The 15,423-nt window shown below is 47.3% G+C and overlaps 1 protein-coding gene across 1 annotated transcript in view; it reads left to right on the top strand.

The window, feature by feature from the left end:
• GPSM2 (G protein signaling modulator 2) overlaps nucleotides 1-15,423 on the top strand; it is a 36,783-nt gene that overhangs the window by 1,561 nt on the left and 19,799 nt on the right. The window contains exons 2-3 of the mRNA XM_037050430.1: nucleotides 5,469-5,756; nucleotides 15,149-15,370. Of these exons, the coding sequence (XP_036906325.1) occupies nucleotides 5,701-5,756; nucleotides 15,149-15,370 (278 nt within the window). The 5' untranslated portion in view covers nucleotides 5,469-5,700. The remainder of the gene's footprint in view (nucleotides 1-5,468; nucleotides 5,757-15,148; nucleotides 15,371-15,423) is intronic.

Here is a 15,423-nt window from a genome sequence, read left to right as displayed (position 1 = left end):
ATTTTATGAGTTCTCAGGAATTTCAAAATGAAAACCGTGCCGTAGATTTAGACTATTTTCAATCTAGCCTAACCCACACTGCCTTTTTAAAAAAAATAATTAATAGCAGTAGCTGTTATCATTATACTACTCTACTTGGAGTACTTTTGTTAAGTACCGGCGCCAGGCATTGGAGTGGGTGCTTTATAAATCGTCTCTGATCATCACAGCACATGCTGGCTAAGTCCTGTTGCGCCCAAACCAACTCTCAGAGTTGAGCTTGAGATCATGTAACGAGTAAGTCGAGTAAGTCTCTGTGCGGGTATTTAAACCCAGAGCACGCGTTGCTTGGGGGCATTTGTCCGAACCTTCTCCGGGTCTCGGGATGCCATTTTGCGGAACCTAATCCTATGTTTAAGATGCCTGAAGGTGCTGTGTTTTGTTTCTGTATAGAGAGATATTTCAGCTCTTCTTGCAGGAGTACTGTCTTTTTCAATACCTTATAAATCCCATAATATTTTCAATACCCTTTTTAATCATCTTTGTAAAAATTGTAAAAAAAAATAAGACTTTCCTGAGTTGTTCACATGAGTATGAATGTACTCTTTGCTGTGGAGCAGAAATATATTAAAGTGTGGTTTCCTCATTAGTGTAGGAGTGTTTGTGGCTTTGGCGTTCTGTTGTTCCCAGGCAAGAAATCAAAAAAAAAGTTTGTTGGACATCAATTATGTACAAAGCAATTTGCTTCTGTGGTTTTTGCAGTCTTTTTTCTGTCTCCCTGTCCTGCCCTGTATGTTGCTGCCAGTTTCTCTTCCTCACGCAGATCCAGCTTTGCTATTTCTTTGTTGAAAAGGGTCTAAGTTCCCCCATTCTGCAAATACAAGGCCAAACATATGTTTCAGCCACAGACATAGTCAGAGTCCCTCGTAATTTAGAGCCTTCCTTGCTCCCCTTCCCCTTCTCCCAGTCGGGGTGCCTGCCCTGGCGCTCCCTCTGCGTGTGGCCCCCCCTTTCTCTGAGCCATTCCCTCCATTTGCCTGACAGGGTCTGCCCGTCCTGCAAGGTGCCCTGCTGATTTTATTTCTTCCAGAAAACTCTCCTTAGTCCTTTTTACCTGCAAGTATTTTTCCCATGTGATCTCATACACAGCACTACTGAATTGAACAGAACCATGTTTCCAAAGAATGGGGTCGCTTTTGGAGGGAGGAGACAGTTATATTTTCCTATGAAAAATTACATCTTCAAACTCTGTGGATCCCATTTAGGCATTTATAATCCTTTTGCATTTGGGATTTCTTTTTTAATTTTTACTTATGGATTTGAGAGAGAGAGAGAGAGAGGAAGGAAGGGGGAGGAGGAGAGAGAGACAAACATTATTTGTTGTTTCACTTATTGGTGCCTTGAGCAGGGATCTAACCTACAGCCTCAGTGTATGGGGACCACGCTCTAACCAACTGAGCTGTATAGTGTATGGGGACCACGCTCTAACCAACTGAGCTACCCAGCCTGGGTCTGGACTTATTTCTGCTTTAAAATGCACTTTAAGCAGCTTTGCCTTGTTAACGTGATGTTAAGAGAGCCGATGTATTGCCCTTTACTAACTTAGGAACAATGCTCAGGTGAGAGGAACTTTTCTGCTTCACTTTGCGTTGTGATTGGTCGGAGCTGATGGCTAACTAGCATAGTGGCAGCTTCTGCTTCACTCTGCGTTGTGATTGGTCCGAGCTGATGGCTAACTAGCATAGTGGCAGCGGGTCATGTTCTCTGGTGACTTGATAACCAGTTTTTCTGAGGTTGTGTTTTCCCCATTGTTTACCAATAAGTATTTTTCCCTTTCTGGCATAGTAATATTTTCATAGGACTCTTGAATTTTACCTCTTTGAGCTTCTATTTATTACGTCATGTTGGTCCAATGATTTGTACAGGCCCTAAAATGATAAAAACGAGGAAGTAAATTGGTATCTGTTAGTGAGAGATTACATACAGATACGAAAGGGCAAGGACTGCGTGCAGGGCTTTCGGTGTTCTTTTCAGAAAGGGATCTTGGTGGGGATGGTTAGTGCTTTGTGGATTGTGGGCATTTTCTTGGGATCCCCTGGTCTTGTGACCTGAGCGGTCATTTGGAAAGCACCGAAAATATAGTTGGCGTTGATTAAAAAGTTTAGAATGTCTGTTTCGAAAGGCATCATCGTGTCTTTTATAACCTCGATAATACTTCTGTGTATCCATAATTTTGTGTTTATAATAATTAGCTAGAAGTCACTTTCCTCGTGCAAGCTAGACTCCTTCAAAAGGTTATTAATTTTACTAATGGATTAAAAAGATCACTTCTAAAATCGTTTTGTAGGAGGGAAAATTAATATTATGTATTTGTAGACTATGGGCTTCAGTTTGATGAGAAATAAAACCAACAGGGATAAAAGTACTAATTCTAATGCATATATGTAAGGCCTTTTTCCTTTGGTTGAACCTATTTATATTTTTAAATACGAATAAGGGATTTGTTGGAGCAGGACTTTTGAGTTGATAGCAGCTTCACAGGGAAAATGCAGCCAAGATGAGGGGTTTTGCATAAAAGTAAGATTCCTTTTGCCCTTGACATTTGTAAGCATCTGCTTCATCCTCTGTCGGATGATTATGCTCACTGAGGACAGAGCTACAAAGCAGCAGTTTGAATCAGTGTGGTCCCTGGCGTAATCCAGACGGACTTCCTGTATATTCAAAAGTAGAGCCCTTTCTAGTTTGCCCCAAACCCCCGAAAGCATTCAGTATGCAACTTCTTCCCACGTTCCCACGGGCTGGCAGACCCCAAGAACTAGGGGGCTGTGTGGGCAGTGATTGCAGTCCACTGTGCTGGGTGCGGGGCCCCGGGAGAGGACCGCTGGGTCAGGGGTGCCCGTCCGCTCTCCTGTGGGGGGACACCTGCCCTCAGTCATGGCTCCTGGCTCAACGGCGCTGGTGAGTCAGAGGCTCAGATCTTGTTCCTGTAGATCACGTTTTGTGTTAGGGTTTATCTAGTTTGAAATTTCATGTTTGGCTTTCATTAGTAGTTTGGTTATTCAGGGAGTGTACTTCGTTGGTATCCTTTTAGCTCTGTGTGATGGATAAAAATGTGTTCCTCACCAAACCAGGCAAGTTTACAATTACAGCAGACCCCCCTTATCCTGAGGGGACTAGGTCTAGAGCCCCCCTTCCATCCCTGAAACCATGGAGAGCACCGGCCCTGTGTGTGTCAATGCCCTGTTCTTCCTATACACCCACACCTTTCCCCATTAACAAAGCACGTTACCGCTTCCCTTTGGCACATCTGAACTGCCAGCATCCCCGCCCTCGCATGCTGGAGCCACTGCTGAGCGATGTAAGGGTGATTTGAACAAGCCCTGCGATAAGAAGTCTATCTGATAACGGAGGAGGCGATTAAGCGACTGGGCGGTGGGACCACTCGGTGGACCACGGGGATGGCTCTTGCTCCTAGCTGGCTCAGGGGGAGGTGAGAGACTTCACCAGGCTCCTCAGAACAGCATGCATCTAGAATTTATGAATTGTTCATTTCTGGAAATTTCCCTTTACTATTTTTGGACAGCACGGCGGGTAACTGAAACTACAGAGAGCAAAGCTCTGCACGAGGAAAGATAGTGGTGGGCTAGTTCTTGGACTGTTAGCTTTTAGGTGTAAACGTTTGAAAATGAAAAGGAATTTTTTTTAAAGATTTTATTTATTTATTTATCTTTAGAGGGGAAGGGAAGGAGAGAAGGAGAGAAACATCAATGTATGGTTGCCTCTCATGCATCCCCAGCTAGGAACTGGCCTGCAACCCAGGCATGCGCCTGACTGGGAATCGAACCGCGCTCATCTGGTTCGCAGGCCCACACTCAATCCGCTGAGCTACACCAGCCAGGGCTGAAAAGGAATTTTTAAAAATATTTTATTTATTAATTTTCAGAGTGGGGGGAAAGAGAGGGACAGAAACATCACTATATGGCTGCCTCTTGCACGCCCCCTACTGGGAACCTGACCTGGCCTGCAGTCCCAGGCATGTGTCCTGACTGAGAATCGAACTGGCGACCTTTCAGTTCCCAAGGTGGCACTCAATAAACGGAACCACGGCAGCCAGGGCCTTTTGTTTTGTTTTTGTTTTTTTAAAGGAAAAGGAATTCTTATTTTATATTACTGGAATTGTTTTTGGACTTCACATGCTGAAGTTATTACATTCATTGTTTTACATTTTATTTTTCAAATTTTTTAAAAGATTTTATTTATTTATTTTTAGAGAGGAAAGGAAGGAGAGAGAGAGAGAAACATCAATGTATGGTTGCCTCTGGTGTGTCCCCTGCCGGGAACTGGCCTGCAACCCAGGCATGTGCCCTGACTGGGAATCGAACCTCGATCGTCTGGTTTGCAGGCACGCACTCAATCCGCTGAGCTACAGCGGCCAGGGCCATTGTTTTACATTTTAAATGTCTACAGCTCTGTACCTGCATTTAAGAAAATCTGCCAAGAATAAAAATGAGTTTGAAATTATGTGTTTACTTTGCATGTATTTGATGCCTTTCCTAATGACCCATGAGAATTAATTTCAAATACACTTGGGAAGTCTTCTAACTGGGGATGTGCCTCTAAGATACAGATTTATTTGGAGTCTAGAACCATTCTGAGCTATGCTTAGAAATTTATTGTTTCTTTAGTTGACTGGTAGTTGCAAAAAGCTTATTAGAAAAAGGTTATAATAAAATGTGTGTTAGCAGTTACACTTAGTAACCCTTCTTTTCTTTCTTTCTTTTTTTAAAAGAGTTTATTTATTTATCTTTAGAGGGGGAGGGAAGGAGAGAGGGAGAGAAATATCAATGTATGGTTGCCTCTCGTGAGTCCCCTGCTGGGAACTGGCCTGCAACCCAGGCATGTGCCCTGACTGGGAATCGAACCTCGATCCTTTGGTTTGCAGGCCCGTGCTCAATCCACTTGGCTACACCAGCCAGCCTAAATTTTTTTATACCTGCTCAATATAATAAAAACATTTTAAAGGCTTTAAAGAGTTCAAATAGACTATAATTTGAGAGCAAATGAATACAGGTATAATCTAGATATCAGCACAAATATCTTCTTTGAAGAAATAAATTTACAGTTTAGAATCAACTTGTTCAAAAAATTATTGAATTTTCATTTTGCTTATTAACTAATAGTTTTTTAAAGCTTGAAGTATAATTTTGTGTTTAGATAATAATGTCATACGTGTTCTGTATTTTTATAATAGAAGATACTGATAAAATTGTATTTCACACCATTTTAAAAATTAAACTTAGGTATGGTTCTCAAATAAATCCCACTCCCACCCTCACCTGGAAGCGCCCCGGGGACAGCCCGGCCCTCGGTGCGCTCCTCGGGGACCACATGGGCGGCAGTCGGCCGGCCTGTGTGGTTCTGTCCCGCCGGGGTTCGGGCCCTTTCTGAGAACAGGACTTCAAGCGAAGCGTCTTGTATTCCTTTTGCAGAATTGTTGCTGAAGTGCCTCCGGAAGGGCCAGGAGTGCGAGGATGTGGGACACACTTTGAACCTTTAAGCTGTGTGACACTGACCTCCTTTCATTATCAATAAGGAAGACCTGGCGCGCGTTAACACCGGCTCACGGCCGCGCTCAGTGGACAGCGCTCAGTGGACAGCGCTCCGCCCGGCTCGGCGCGTAAGGGCCCGTTTCATGTCGCACTCGGCCTGCGCTGCGACTCCATGGAGGAGGGAGTGCTGAGCTTGAGGGAGGAGCGCTCTTTCCATGTTCGCTACAGGTAAGGCCGCGCCGTCCCGCGCGTGCTTCCCAGTCCCTCCTCGGTCGTGCGTGTGGGTCGAGCGTCTCACGTCTGACTCGGAAAACGCTCCGAGTCCGCCAGCCGCAGGCAGTGCCTCCTGTGAGCACAGTTCGCCGCTGTCGTGGTGCCGCTAGTGGTTTCTGTCCTTTCTCTCTGCTACCAAAAAGGATAGTAGAGAGCAGTTATAGGCAGCAGTTTGTTCGTTGTTGTTCTGCGGAACAGGTCACAGTTACTGTCGATTTTTGTAACTTTAGATAATGCAGGTATATTGTAAAGTTGAAAAATACTTCTAGATCTTCGGTGGTCAAAGATGGATTTTGTGATGTGGCTGGATGGCCTACTTTTTGAGTTGGTTTTCAGGTGGTGATCTTTCTAAATGAGCCTTTTAAAAAATGGGTATTAACATCGGAATGTGTGAGTACTTTTCTAAGCATGGTAAACTAATAGCCAGGTTAATATATAATGGTAAAATATTAATGACATTTCTGATGCGTTTGGAAACAAAGCAAGAATATTGGCTTCGTTATTATTTAACGTTCATTCTGGAAGTTCTGGTCGCTGCACTAAGCTGAAATAAACACAAACATAAATACTAGAATGGAAGACAGTTTTTAGTAAGGTGATTAGATGCTAATGACTTCTTTATTGGAACTGTGACAACTTAGTGTTCAGTAAACATCGGCAGTGGACATTCAGAATGTCTCCCGGCGAAGGTTTCGCCCCCTGGGTGTCTCCAACGCCTTCGGGAGGCTGCGCCCGACTGCGCTAGGAGCAGGCAGCGGTTCGTGTTAGGGTGTGGTGCCGAGGAGGTTTATTCGGGTCAGGTGGGGGCACTTACGAAAAACGGAGCAGTTTTTCAGGTACAAGCGAGTGGAAGACCCTGAACATAGTTAGAATGAGCTTTGATATAAGAATTGCCCTCAGCCTGCCTTTTTGGGCACAGCTCCAAACACTGGGGGGTTACGGACACGTGTCCCTTGTCACTGTCTGTACCCACCGTGCAGCCACTTCTTCCTCCTGAGTGTCGCTCAGGCTCATCTCCGCGCCCGGGTCCCCCACCTCTGCGGTAGCTCAGGCCCCATGGGCTCCCCTCAGACTCTCCAGTCTCGTCCCCCTGGGGTCCATCATTTTAATCTGCCACCAGAGGACTCAGAGCTGCCAACCAGCCACTCTGCCTCCGGGGGGTCCGACCTGCGGGCCGGGATGACTGAATGCATCCCAATGTAAAATCGTAAAGTTACCTGAAACATTATGAGATTTTTTTGTGAATACGTGTCGCAATGTATTTTATGTGAGGCCCAAGACAACTCTTCTTTTAGGGTGGCCCACAGACACCCAAAGGTTGGACGCCCCTGGGTCCCGCTGGTGGCTCCGTGTCACCTATAGGGCGGAGCTTACATCGTAGGCAGAATCTCCCATCACTGGGCTTTGCCCACTCCTCCCTCCGTACTTCCAGTCCTGCCCAGTCCTGCCAGCACGCTGGGCTCCGGACACGCCCTGCTGTGCCGGGTCACAGTGCCTCTGTTCTTGCTGCCCGCTGTGACCTCAAGGCCCTTCCCACCTTCTTGGTTTAGTTAGTAGCTGAGAGTCGGCTCAGAGACTCCATCCTCCCGAAACCGTTTCTTAACCCCACAGCTGGTCTCTCGGCCCTGTCTGCTCCCGTGCGCCCCTCAGCACCAGCTCCATGAACATGTACTCCATCCGTTCACGCAGACACGTGTTTTCTCCTCCCCCGCCACGCCTCCTGTGATCAGCAGCCCCCCTGGGGCCGCCCCGATGCCCAGCACGTCCTCCGGCTCAGTCCACGTGCGACGGAATGTCCACTGACTGTCGCTGGACACAACTGCAGAGCCACCCAGTACATGTTTCTCTTGTGCACTTTTCACAGTGGTTTGCCTCTTAATTCCGCAGGAGCTGTAGGGAAGCGAGGGTGGGGCGGACTCCAACTGCCTGCGGAAAGCTGTAGGCCTGTCCTTTGTCCGTGACACAGCGCAGACCAGACGTGGTTATGCATTCCAATAGGACTTCTCCGGAAGAAACTTCAAACTCTGAAGCTATTTTTTAGTGAGAATGTACCAAACAGGTCTCTGGCCTCCTCAGTGCTCTGCAATCAGCGATCTCTGTGTCGGTCAGATTGTTATGTAACTGCAGGTGCTGGTTTGTTTCCCTTATATAAGGGGTCGTGGCCCAGGGTAAGTTATCAGTAAATGCTGAGCATGTAATGTTTTGTCCATCTGGTTCTCTCACTGCGGAGGTTCTCATCCCTCCCTGGGATTTGTGACGTTGAGATGGAATAGTTCTTTGGACACTAAGGAACCCCTGAGAGGGACGAGAGGGCTTTGTAACGTTTTGTGATGTAGTTGTGCAGGCAGAGAGAAATGGAGAATGATCGTGAAATGGAATGTGTTTCTAAACTTTACAGCAATTACTGTTCATCTTTTTAGGTGCGATAAATAGTGTTGTGGTTACGTGGTTTTGGAAGCAGCGCCTTCTCTTTTAGAGATGCACACGAATGCATTTAGAAGTGAAATCACGCGTTCTGGAATGTACAATACTTAAAAAGAATCTGGGGCTGTGGGTGCGGGGAGAAGCAGAGATGAAACACACTGACGATGTATACTGGTAATTGTTGATGTCAAAAATGGAGGTATCAGGTAATTGTGCTAGTTTCTCTGGTGGGTTTTCTTTGAGAAATTTTATTCATAGTTACTGTGAATAATAAGCACTTCAGTACTTTTCAGTATTGTAAAAAATTAGACTGTTGCACATCACTTGAAACACAGTTTGGTGCTGGATTCTGGTTGTGAACGACACTCTCCCGCCGCATGGTCCGAGGTGACGAGCGTGGCCGAGAGCCCTGGTGTGGGCACAGACGGGCCCCTTGCTCAGCCTCGCCTCTGTGCAGCGAGCGGGTCCCCGCGTCCCTCTGAGTGTGGGCTTCCCTTCCGTAGTGACCCCGCCTCGGAGGGCTTCCTCGAGAGTTTACTGATATGTTACGAGAGTCTGATATATTACATAGTGAAGTCACTTTTAACATGGAGTCACCAGTCAGAATTGAAATCAGGAGAATTGTGCACGCTACGAAGTAAACGAGAGCAACTAGATGTGTGTGGCAGACAGAGCGGCTGAGACCCGGGGGCCACGCCTTGCTGGGGAGACCGGGGCCTGCAGAGATGTGCTGGCCGCCCAGACAGAGCCCGGTGGGGAGGATGCAGAGGGTTTGTGTTGGGTGTTAAGTCCTGAATCCCATCATTACTCTTCTTTTTTTTAATTGACTTTAGAGCGAGAGGAGAAGGATGGGGGAGACAGAGAAAGAGAGACATTGATTTGTTCCACTTACATGACAGCCGTTGAAGGGAGAGTGAGATTTGGACATAATCGGTATTAAATCATTCTAAACGACGCAGCATCACCCTGGCCAGGGGTAGTTCAGTTGGGTAGAGAGAGCGTTGTCCAGATACGCCAAGGTTGCAGGTTCAACCCCCAGGCAGGGCACATACAAGGAGCGACCAATGAAAGCGTATGTAAGTGGGACAGCAAATCCATCTCTCTCTCTCTCTCTCTCAAATGAATACATTTTTAAAAATCAATAACAATTTTTAAAACATGGGTAAGCATCAATGTTCTAATCTTCTGTTTTCACTGCTATACTATGAACAGGAGAAGCCAAAATTAAGGAGGTAAAAAGAATCTAGTGGGGACGAAAAGTTAAAAAATATAAAAGTGGAAAGAAATTGAAAGCACAGGAGCTTGTGCAGGGGATGAAGTGTGGCTGTAGCGTGTGGTCAGTCGGGGGAACAATGTTTCCGTCCCGGGCGGCAGCGCCGTGAGCGTCCCCAGCCGTGAGACACGTTCTGGGTCTTCCACTCCGGCGACTGGATGGGCCACTGGGAGGAATGAAGGAACCTTGGAACGGGGGTGTGCTTTAACAGAGATGCTTACTCTGTGTGCCGTCTGCTCTCGGTGTGTGCTTGGTTTTCAGCCCAACTGGTAAACAAATGGCGTAATTCTATTCTCGCAGAGACGGGGAGGATATGAAATTTCTTTCTCTGTTACTATTTAATGATCTTCTAAACTATTTATAAGCCAACCTGCCTTGGCTGCTTTGCAACTCGATATATTTGCCAGAATGTTGACTGCTTTCTGACGAAATACACCAGAGCCATAACGCATCTCAGAGTCGACCGTAAACTGGAGACTCCGGGCCTCGGTTCCAGGCTCCAGTCACTGAAGTCCCTTCTCTGAGGCAGGCAGTTCGCAGGGCGGCCCCACTGCCTGGGTGTCAAGGACAGCTGTGGGGCCAGCTCGCCGTCACTGTTTCTAGTGGGAATGAACGTAAAACACCTTCTGAAAAAATTATACTTCATATGACACCATTCAGCCGATACCCAGGTTTTAACTGCTCCATCGTTTGGATGAATGGTGTCAGTACGATGTTTTATTTTATTTTTTTAAAATATATTTTATTGATTATGCCATTACCGTTGTCCCATTCCCCCCTTTCACTCCCCTCCACACCCCTCCCCCCTTCTCCCCTTTAGTTTATGACCACGTGTCTCAAGTTCTTTTTTTTTTTTTTACGGATATCTTTTAAGTTTATTACAGAAGAAAATGAACATGATCTCTTAGAACTGAAGCCTCAAGATCAAGTTCTTTAGATTCTATATTTCCCCTACTATTCTTGCCCTCCCCCCCATCTATTTTCTACCTACTGTCTATGCTACTTATTCTCTGTACCTTCTCCCTCTCTCCTCCTCCCACTCCCCTGTTGCTAACCCTCCATATGATCTCAATTTCTATGGTTCCGCTCCTGATCTAGCTGTCCTCTTAGTTTGCTTTTGTTTTAGGTGTGGTTGTTAATAACTGTGAGCTTGCTGTCCTTTCACTGTTCGTATTTTTATCTTCTTTTTCTTAGATAAGTTCCTTTAACATTTCATATAATAAGGGCTTGGTGATGATGAACTCATTGAATTTGATCTTATCCAAGAAGCACTTTATCTGCCCTTCCATTCTAAATGAAAGCTTTGCTGGATAGAGCAATCTTGGCTGTAGGTCTTTGGATTTCATGACTTGGAATACTTTCCAGCCCCTTCTTGCCTGTAAGGTCTCTTTTGAGAAATCAGCTGACAGTCTGATGGGAACTCCTTTATAGGTGACTGTCCCCTTATCTCTTGCTGCTTCTAGAATTCTCTCCTTCATTTGAATCATGGCTAATGTAATTCTGATGTGCCTTGGTGTATTCTTTCTTGGGCCCACCTTCTTTGGGACTCTCTGAGCTTCCTGGATTTCCTGGAAGTCTATTTCCTTTGCCAGACTGGGGAAGTTCTTTATTATTTGTTCAAATAAGTTTTCCACTCGTGGCTGTTCCTCTTCCCCTTCTGGTACCCCTATAGTTCAGATGTTGGAACATTTAAAGATGTCCTGGAGGTTCCTAAGCTTTTCTTCATTTTTTTGAATTCTTGTTTCTTCATTCTTTTCTGTTTGGTCATTTTTTCCTTCCTTCTGGCCCACTCCCTTGATTTGAGTCCCAGTTTCCTTTCCATCACTATTGGTTTCCTGTGCACTTCCCTTCATTTCAATTAGTTTAGTCTTCATTTGTTCCTCTAATTTGTGACTAAAATCAACCAGTTCTGTGAGCATCCTGATCACCAGTATTTTGAACTGTGCATCTGAAAGGTTCGCTATTTCTTGGTCACTTAGAATTATAGGCTCTGGGGCTTTGAGTTCTTCTTGAGCCATATTTTGGTCCGTTTGCACCTGTTATGTATGAGGAGCAGAGCCCTAGGTGTTCACCAGAGGGGGGCGGCCCAGTTGCTGGGTTGTGATGCTGTATGTGGGGGCGGAGTCAGAGAGGGGCAATGGCGATCCCCTCTGCTGCTTCCCGCTGCTGGGGCCTGCGCAGTCTGTCTCACTGTTTGCTCCTTCTCTGGTTTATCTGCACACAAATGTGTGACCATCGTCAGCCTGCCACCTGTGCCCTCATTGGGTCTGCCCGTCGCAACCTTGGGCCTGGGATCTGCCCAGGGCTGCCTGCGCACTGGGAGATCTTTCCTGCCCAACCCCCGCTGTGCTGCTGGCTCCGCCCCTCTTACCAGTCTGGCTGAATGGTTTGTTGTTGTCGAACTTCCGTATAGTTTAATTTTCTGTGTTTTGGCTGCGTTTTTGTTACTGAAACTTTGTTGACTTTAAACTTGGTTGTGAGAGGAGGCATAGTGTTTCCACCTACGCCTCCATCTTGGCGGAAGTTGGTGCAGTGTTTTCTAAGTTTGCTTATTTATTCACTTATTTATTTAAAAAATTATTTTTAGAGAAAGGAGAATGGAAGGAGAAGAGAGGGAAACATCGATGTGGGAGAGAGACATCTACTGGCTGCCTCTCATACACAGCCCAACTGGGAACTGAACCCACAACCCAGGCGTGTGCCCCGGCCTGGGAATCAAACCGGTGGCCTTTGGGTTTACAGAACAACACTCCAACCCACAGAGCCGCACCGGTCAGGGCGCTGCTGTGCATGTTTATGTCCAGAAGGCCAGGTCTTTGTGGCGAAGCCGTTGATTTGAGGACACTTCTGTCTCCCAGGGGTGCAGCAAACACGGGCTGTGCCCTCCTGCTCCCTGCCTCCTGGTCAGCGCCCTGACCCTGGGCTGGTGGGGCCGCTCTGTGGGGCTGCCCCTCCCGCCCAGTGGCACCGGGGCTGTCACGGGCAGTTGTTGATCCATGGCCTGGAGTAGTTTAAACCAGTGTCCCCAGGGGGGACATCTCAGTTGTCTGTGAACATCCTTTCCCATGTATCATCTGTGTGCACATGTATTTGTCATGTACGTATTTCCTACCAGTGAAATCACTCCGTACATATTCATGTAGTTGGTATCAGGCTTAAATTAAATTTGTTAGTAGAAGTAGTACTGTATTTTATGTGTAAAGGTATCTTTTCCAGTTTTTTTCCTATGATAATTCTAGAAGTTCATTGGTTTCAGTTTTTAGACAAATAAAGACAACCAGTTAAAGTACCTCATCTAGCAAAAGAGCCCTTAAATAAAACCAGTTTCACGTGGTTCTCTTTGGCTGACTCATTTCTCGTCACATGTAGAACACTGTGACGTCCTGCACAAAAACAGTCCGATCGTTTTCTTTTGTGAATCCTTTCATTTTCAAAAATAGAGCTCTGAAGGACAGTTTTCACTTGTGAAAGGCGAAAGTAGACTTTTTTATTTGGAATGACATAAATACAACATTTTAAGGTTTCTGATTTAACTGAATTTCCCACGCACTCTAGACCCTCACCCTGACCCTGACCCTGACCCTGACCCTGACCGGGTCCACAGGGAAGCAGAGCGAGGTCGGCCAGAGGCTCACTCGTGCTGGGCTGCCAAGGCCCCCAGTGCGGGGGGGGGGGGGGGGGCAGCGGCTAGTCCATCCCACTGGGAACAAACGGTAGTAGTCTTTGCCTAAATCACTTGGATTATTTAAAAAAATTTGGATGTGAAAGTTAAAACCTACCTACCAGAGATCACATAAAGCTGCTGTTGTAACCAGAAGGCAGCTCTNTTCTGATTTAACTGAATTTCCCACGCACTCTAGACCCTCACCCTGACCCTGACCCTGACCCTGACCAGGTCCACAGGGAAGCAGAGCGAGGTCGGCCAGAGGCTCACTCGTGCTGGGCTGCCAAGGCCCCCAGGGGGGGGCGGGGGGGCGGGGCGGCTAGTCCGTCCCACTGGGAACAAACGGTAGTAGTCTTTGCCTAAATCACTTGGATTATTTAAAAAAATTTGGATGTGAAAGTTAAAACCTACCTACCAGAGATCACATAAAGCTGCTGTTGTAACCAGAAGGCAGCTCTGAACCTTTGTGATTGGCTGTTATTCTCAGTCAGATTTCCTGGGGCTTCATCAGATTGATGCTCCCTTTTTACGATTCCCCTTTAATTTACGGCTCTAAGCCCCTGAAAGGCCCTGAAGAGCGTGCCAACTGACCTGCTACCAGACATGCAGAAGTATAATCCTGTTTGAATAAGTTTTGAACGAGTTGATGTTCAGTTCGGCATTTCTGGTGCGGTGATTCTCACCCCTGGCTTGCATGTGGGAATTACCTGGGGCTTTGAAAAACCACGGCGGGCAGACCTCACGCCCAGAGAGGGCACTCGGCACCGAGGGCCTTTGTAGGTGCCCAGGCGGCTCCTGCTCTGCTCGGTTCGCTCACCACTGACGCCGCTGAGGCGGCCCCTAGTGCTGCTCCGCACTTTCCAGGGGCGACAGGTACACCACCCGTGGTGCGTGAGGGGTTCGTGTGCTTTTCTATTCAGCAGTTCCATGGTTTTTCATGTGCGTTAGAAAATAAACGTAAGCGTCACATCAAACTCCTTGCAGAGGTATGAAGCCAGATGTGTTTTTAAGTGCCGAATCCGGCCCTCCACCTTGTTTCTACCCGGCGGCAGCGCCGAGCTCCTTGCCCCTAGTTAAGGAGCAGTTGCATTTACACAGTCCTGACATTACTTTGAAGGCAAAGCCGATGTGGCCCCTGGTGAAGCCGAGGCTGAGAGCCCTGGACTAGGCAGTGTGTAGACACGCGGGAGTCACGGACACGCGGGAGTCACGGACACGCGGGAGTCACGGACACGCGGAAGAAACATGGCGGCAGCTCGGCGAACAGCGTCTGCTGATGTTCAGGGTTAGAACCTGAAGTGTTGGTGCTTTTCTCCCTAGACATGTAGACGGGACCTTAATTCTGGCTTTTAAAATTCTCAGTGACAGACCGAGATTTGGAATTTTTGCAGATCTTTGAGTCCTTGCTTCCTAATGTACAATTTCATGACAGTTCTCTTGTGGACATGTGCTTTGTACATACATGAAGATCTGTTTCCTCTCTGTTTCTAAGGCACAGGTGATGGTGTGGTGGTAATAATGGGGAGAGAACGAGAGTCGTGTGTGGTTGTATGAGAGCGAGCTGGGAGGAGGGGCTGATGGACAGGTGGGGAGGTGACCCAGGTACCTGGACCGAGAAGAGTAGGATCGCAGGACTTCGCCTTTCTCGGGCATCCCATTCTCCGCAAGCTGTCAGGAAGGCTGTGAGTTCAGGAAACACTATTTCAGGCTCTCCCACTGATAAAGTGGGTTTTTGGTGGGAAGGGGCCGCTGAAATGGGCTCCACACAGAGAGACCAGCTGTTCTGTTAAAGACCGGAGGCTGAGAGACACCCGACAGGCAGATGGACCCCTGCTGTAAGGAACGGGTTACTGCTTCAACGGCCGAGTGTGCACTTCAGTCCCGGAGGCAGCCGTTCAACAAGGGCGCCAGGACCGGCGTTTAAGGTGTGCGCCTGCAGGTGGAGACTGCGGTGCAGTTACAACGTCTGATGTGCGTCCTTTGCAGGATGGAAGCTTCTTGCCTAGAACTGGCCTTGGAAGGGGAGCGGCTCTGCAAGTTGGGGGACTGCCGTGCGGGCGTGTCGTTCTTCGAGGCTGCAGTGCAGGTGGGGACCGAGGACTTGAAGACGCTCAGTGCCATTTACAGCCAGCTGGGCAACGCATACTTCTACTTGCACGATTACGCCAAAGCCCTGGAATACCACCACCACGATCTAACTCTTGCAAGGTAATCAGTTCAAGCTTTTTAATGTTCTTTCTCCCTGTATTGTCACTTTCAAA

The sequence above is a fragment of the Sturnira hondurensis genome, unplaced genomic scaffold, assembly GCF_014824575.4.
Source record: "Sturnira hondurensis isolate 20B ecotype Veracruz unplaced genomic scaffold, ASM1482457v3 Scaffold0006799, whole genome shotgun sequence".
Classification (NCBI taxonomy): Eukaryota; Metazoa; Chordata; class Mammalia; order Chiroptera; family Phyllostomidae; genus Sturnira; species Sturnira hondurensis.
This window is presented reverse-complemented; position numbering and strand designations above follow the sequence as displayed.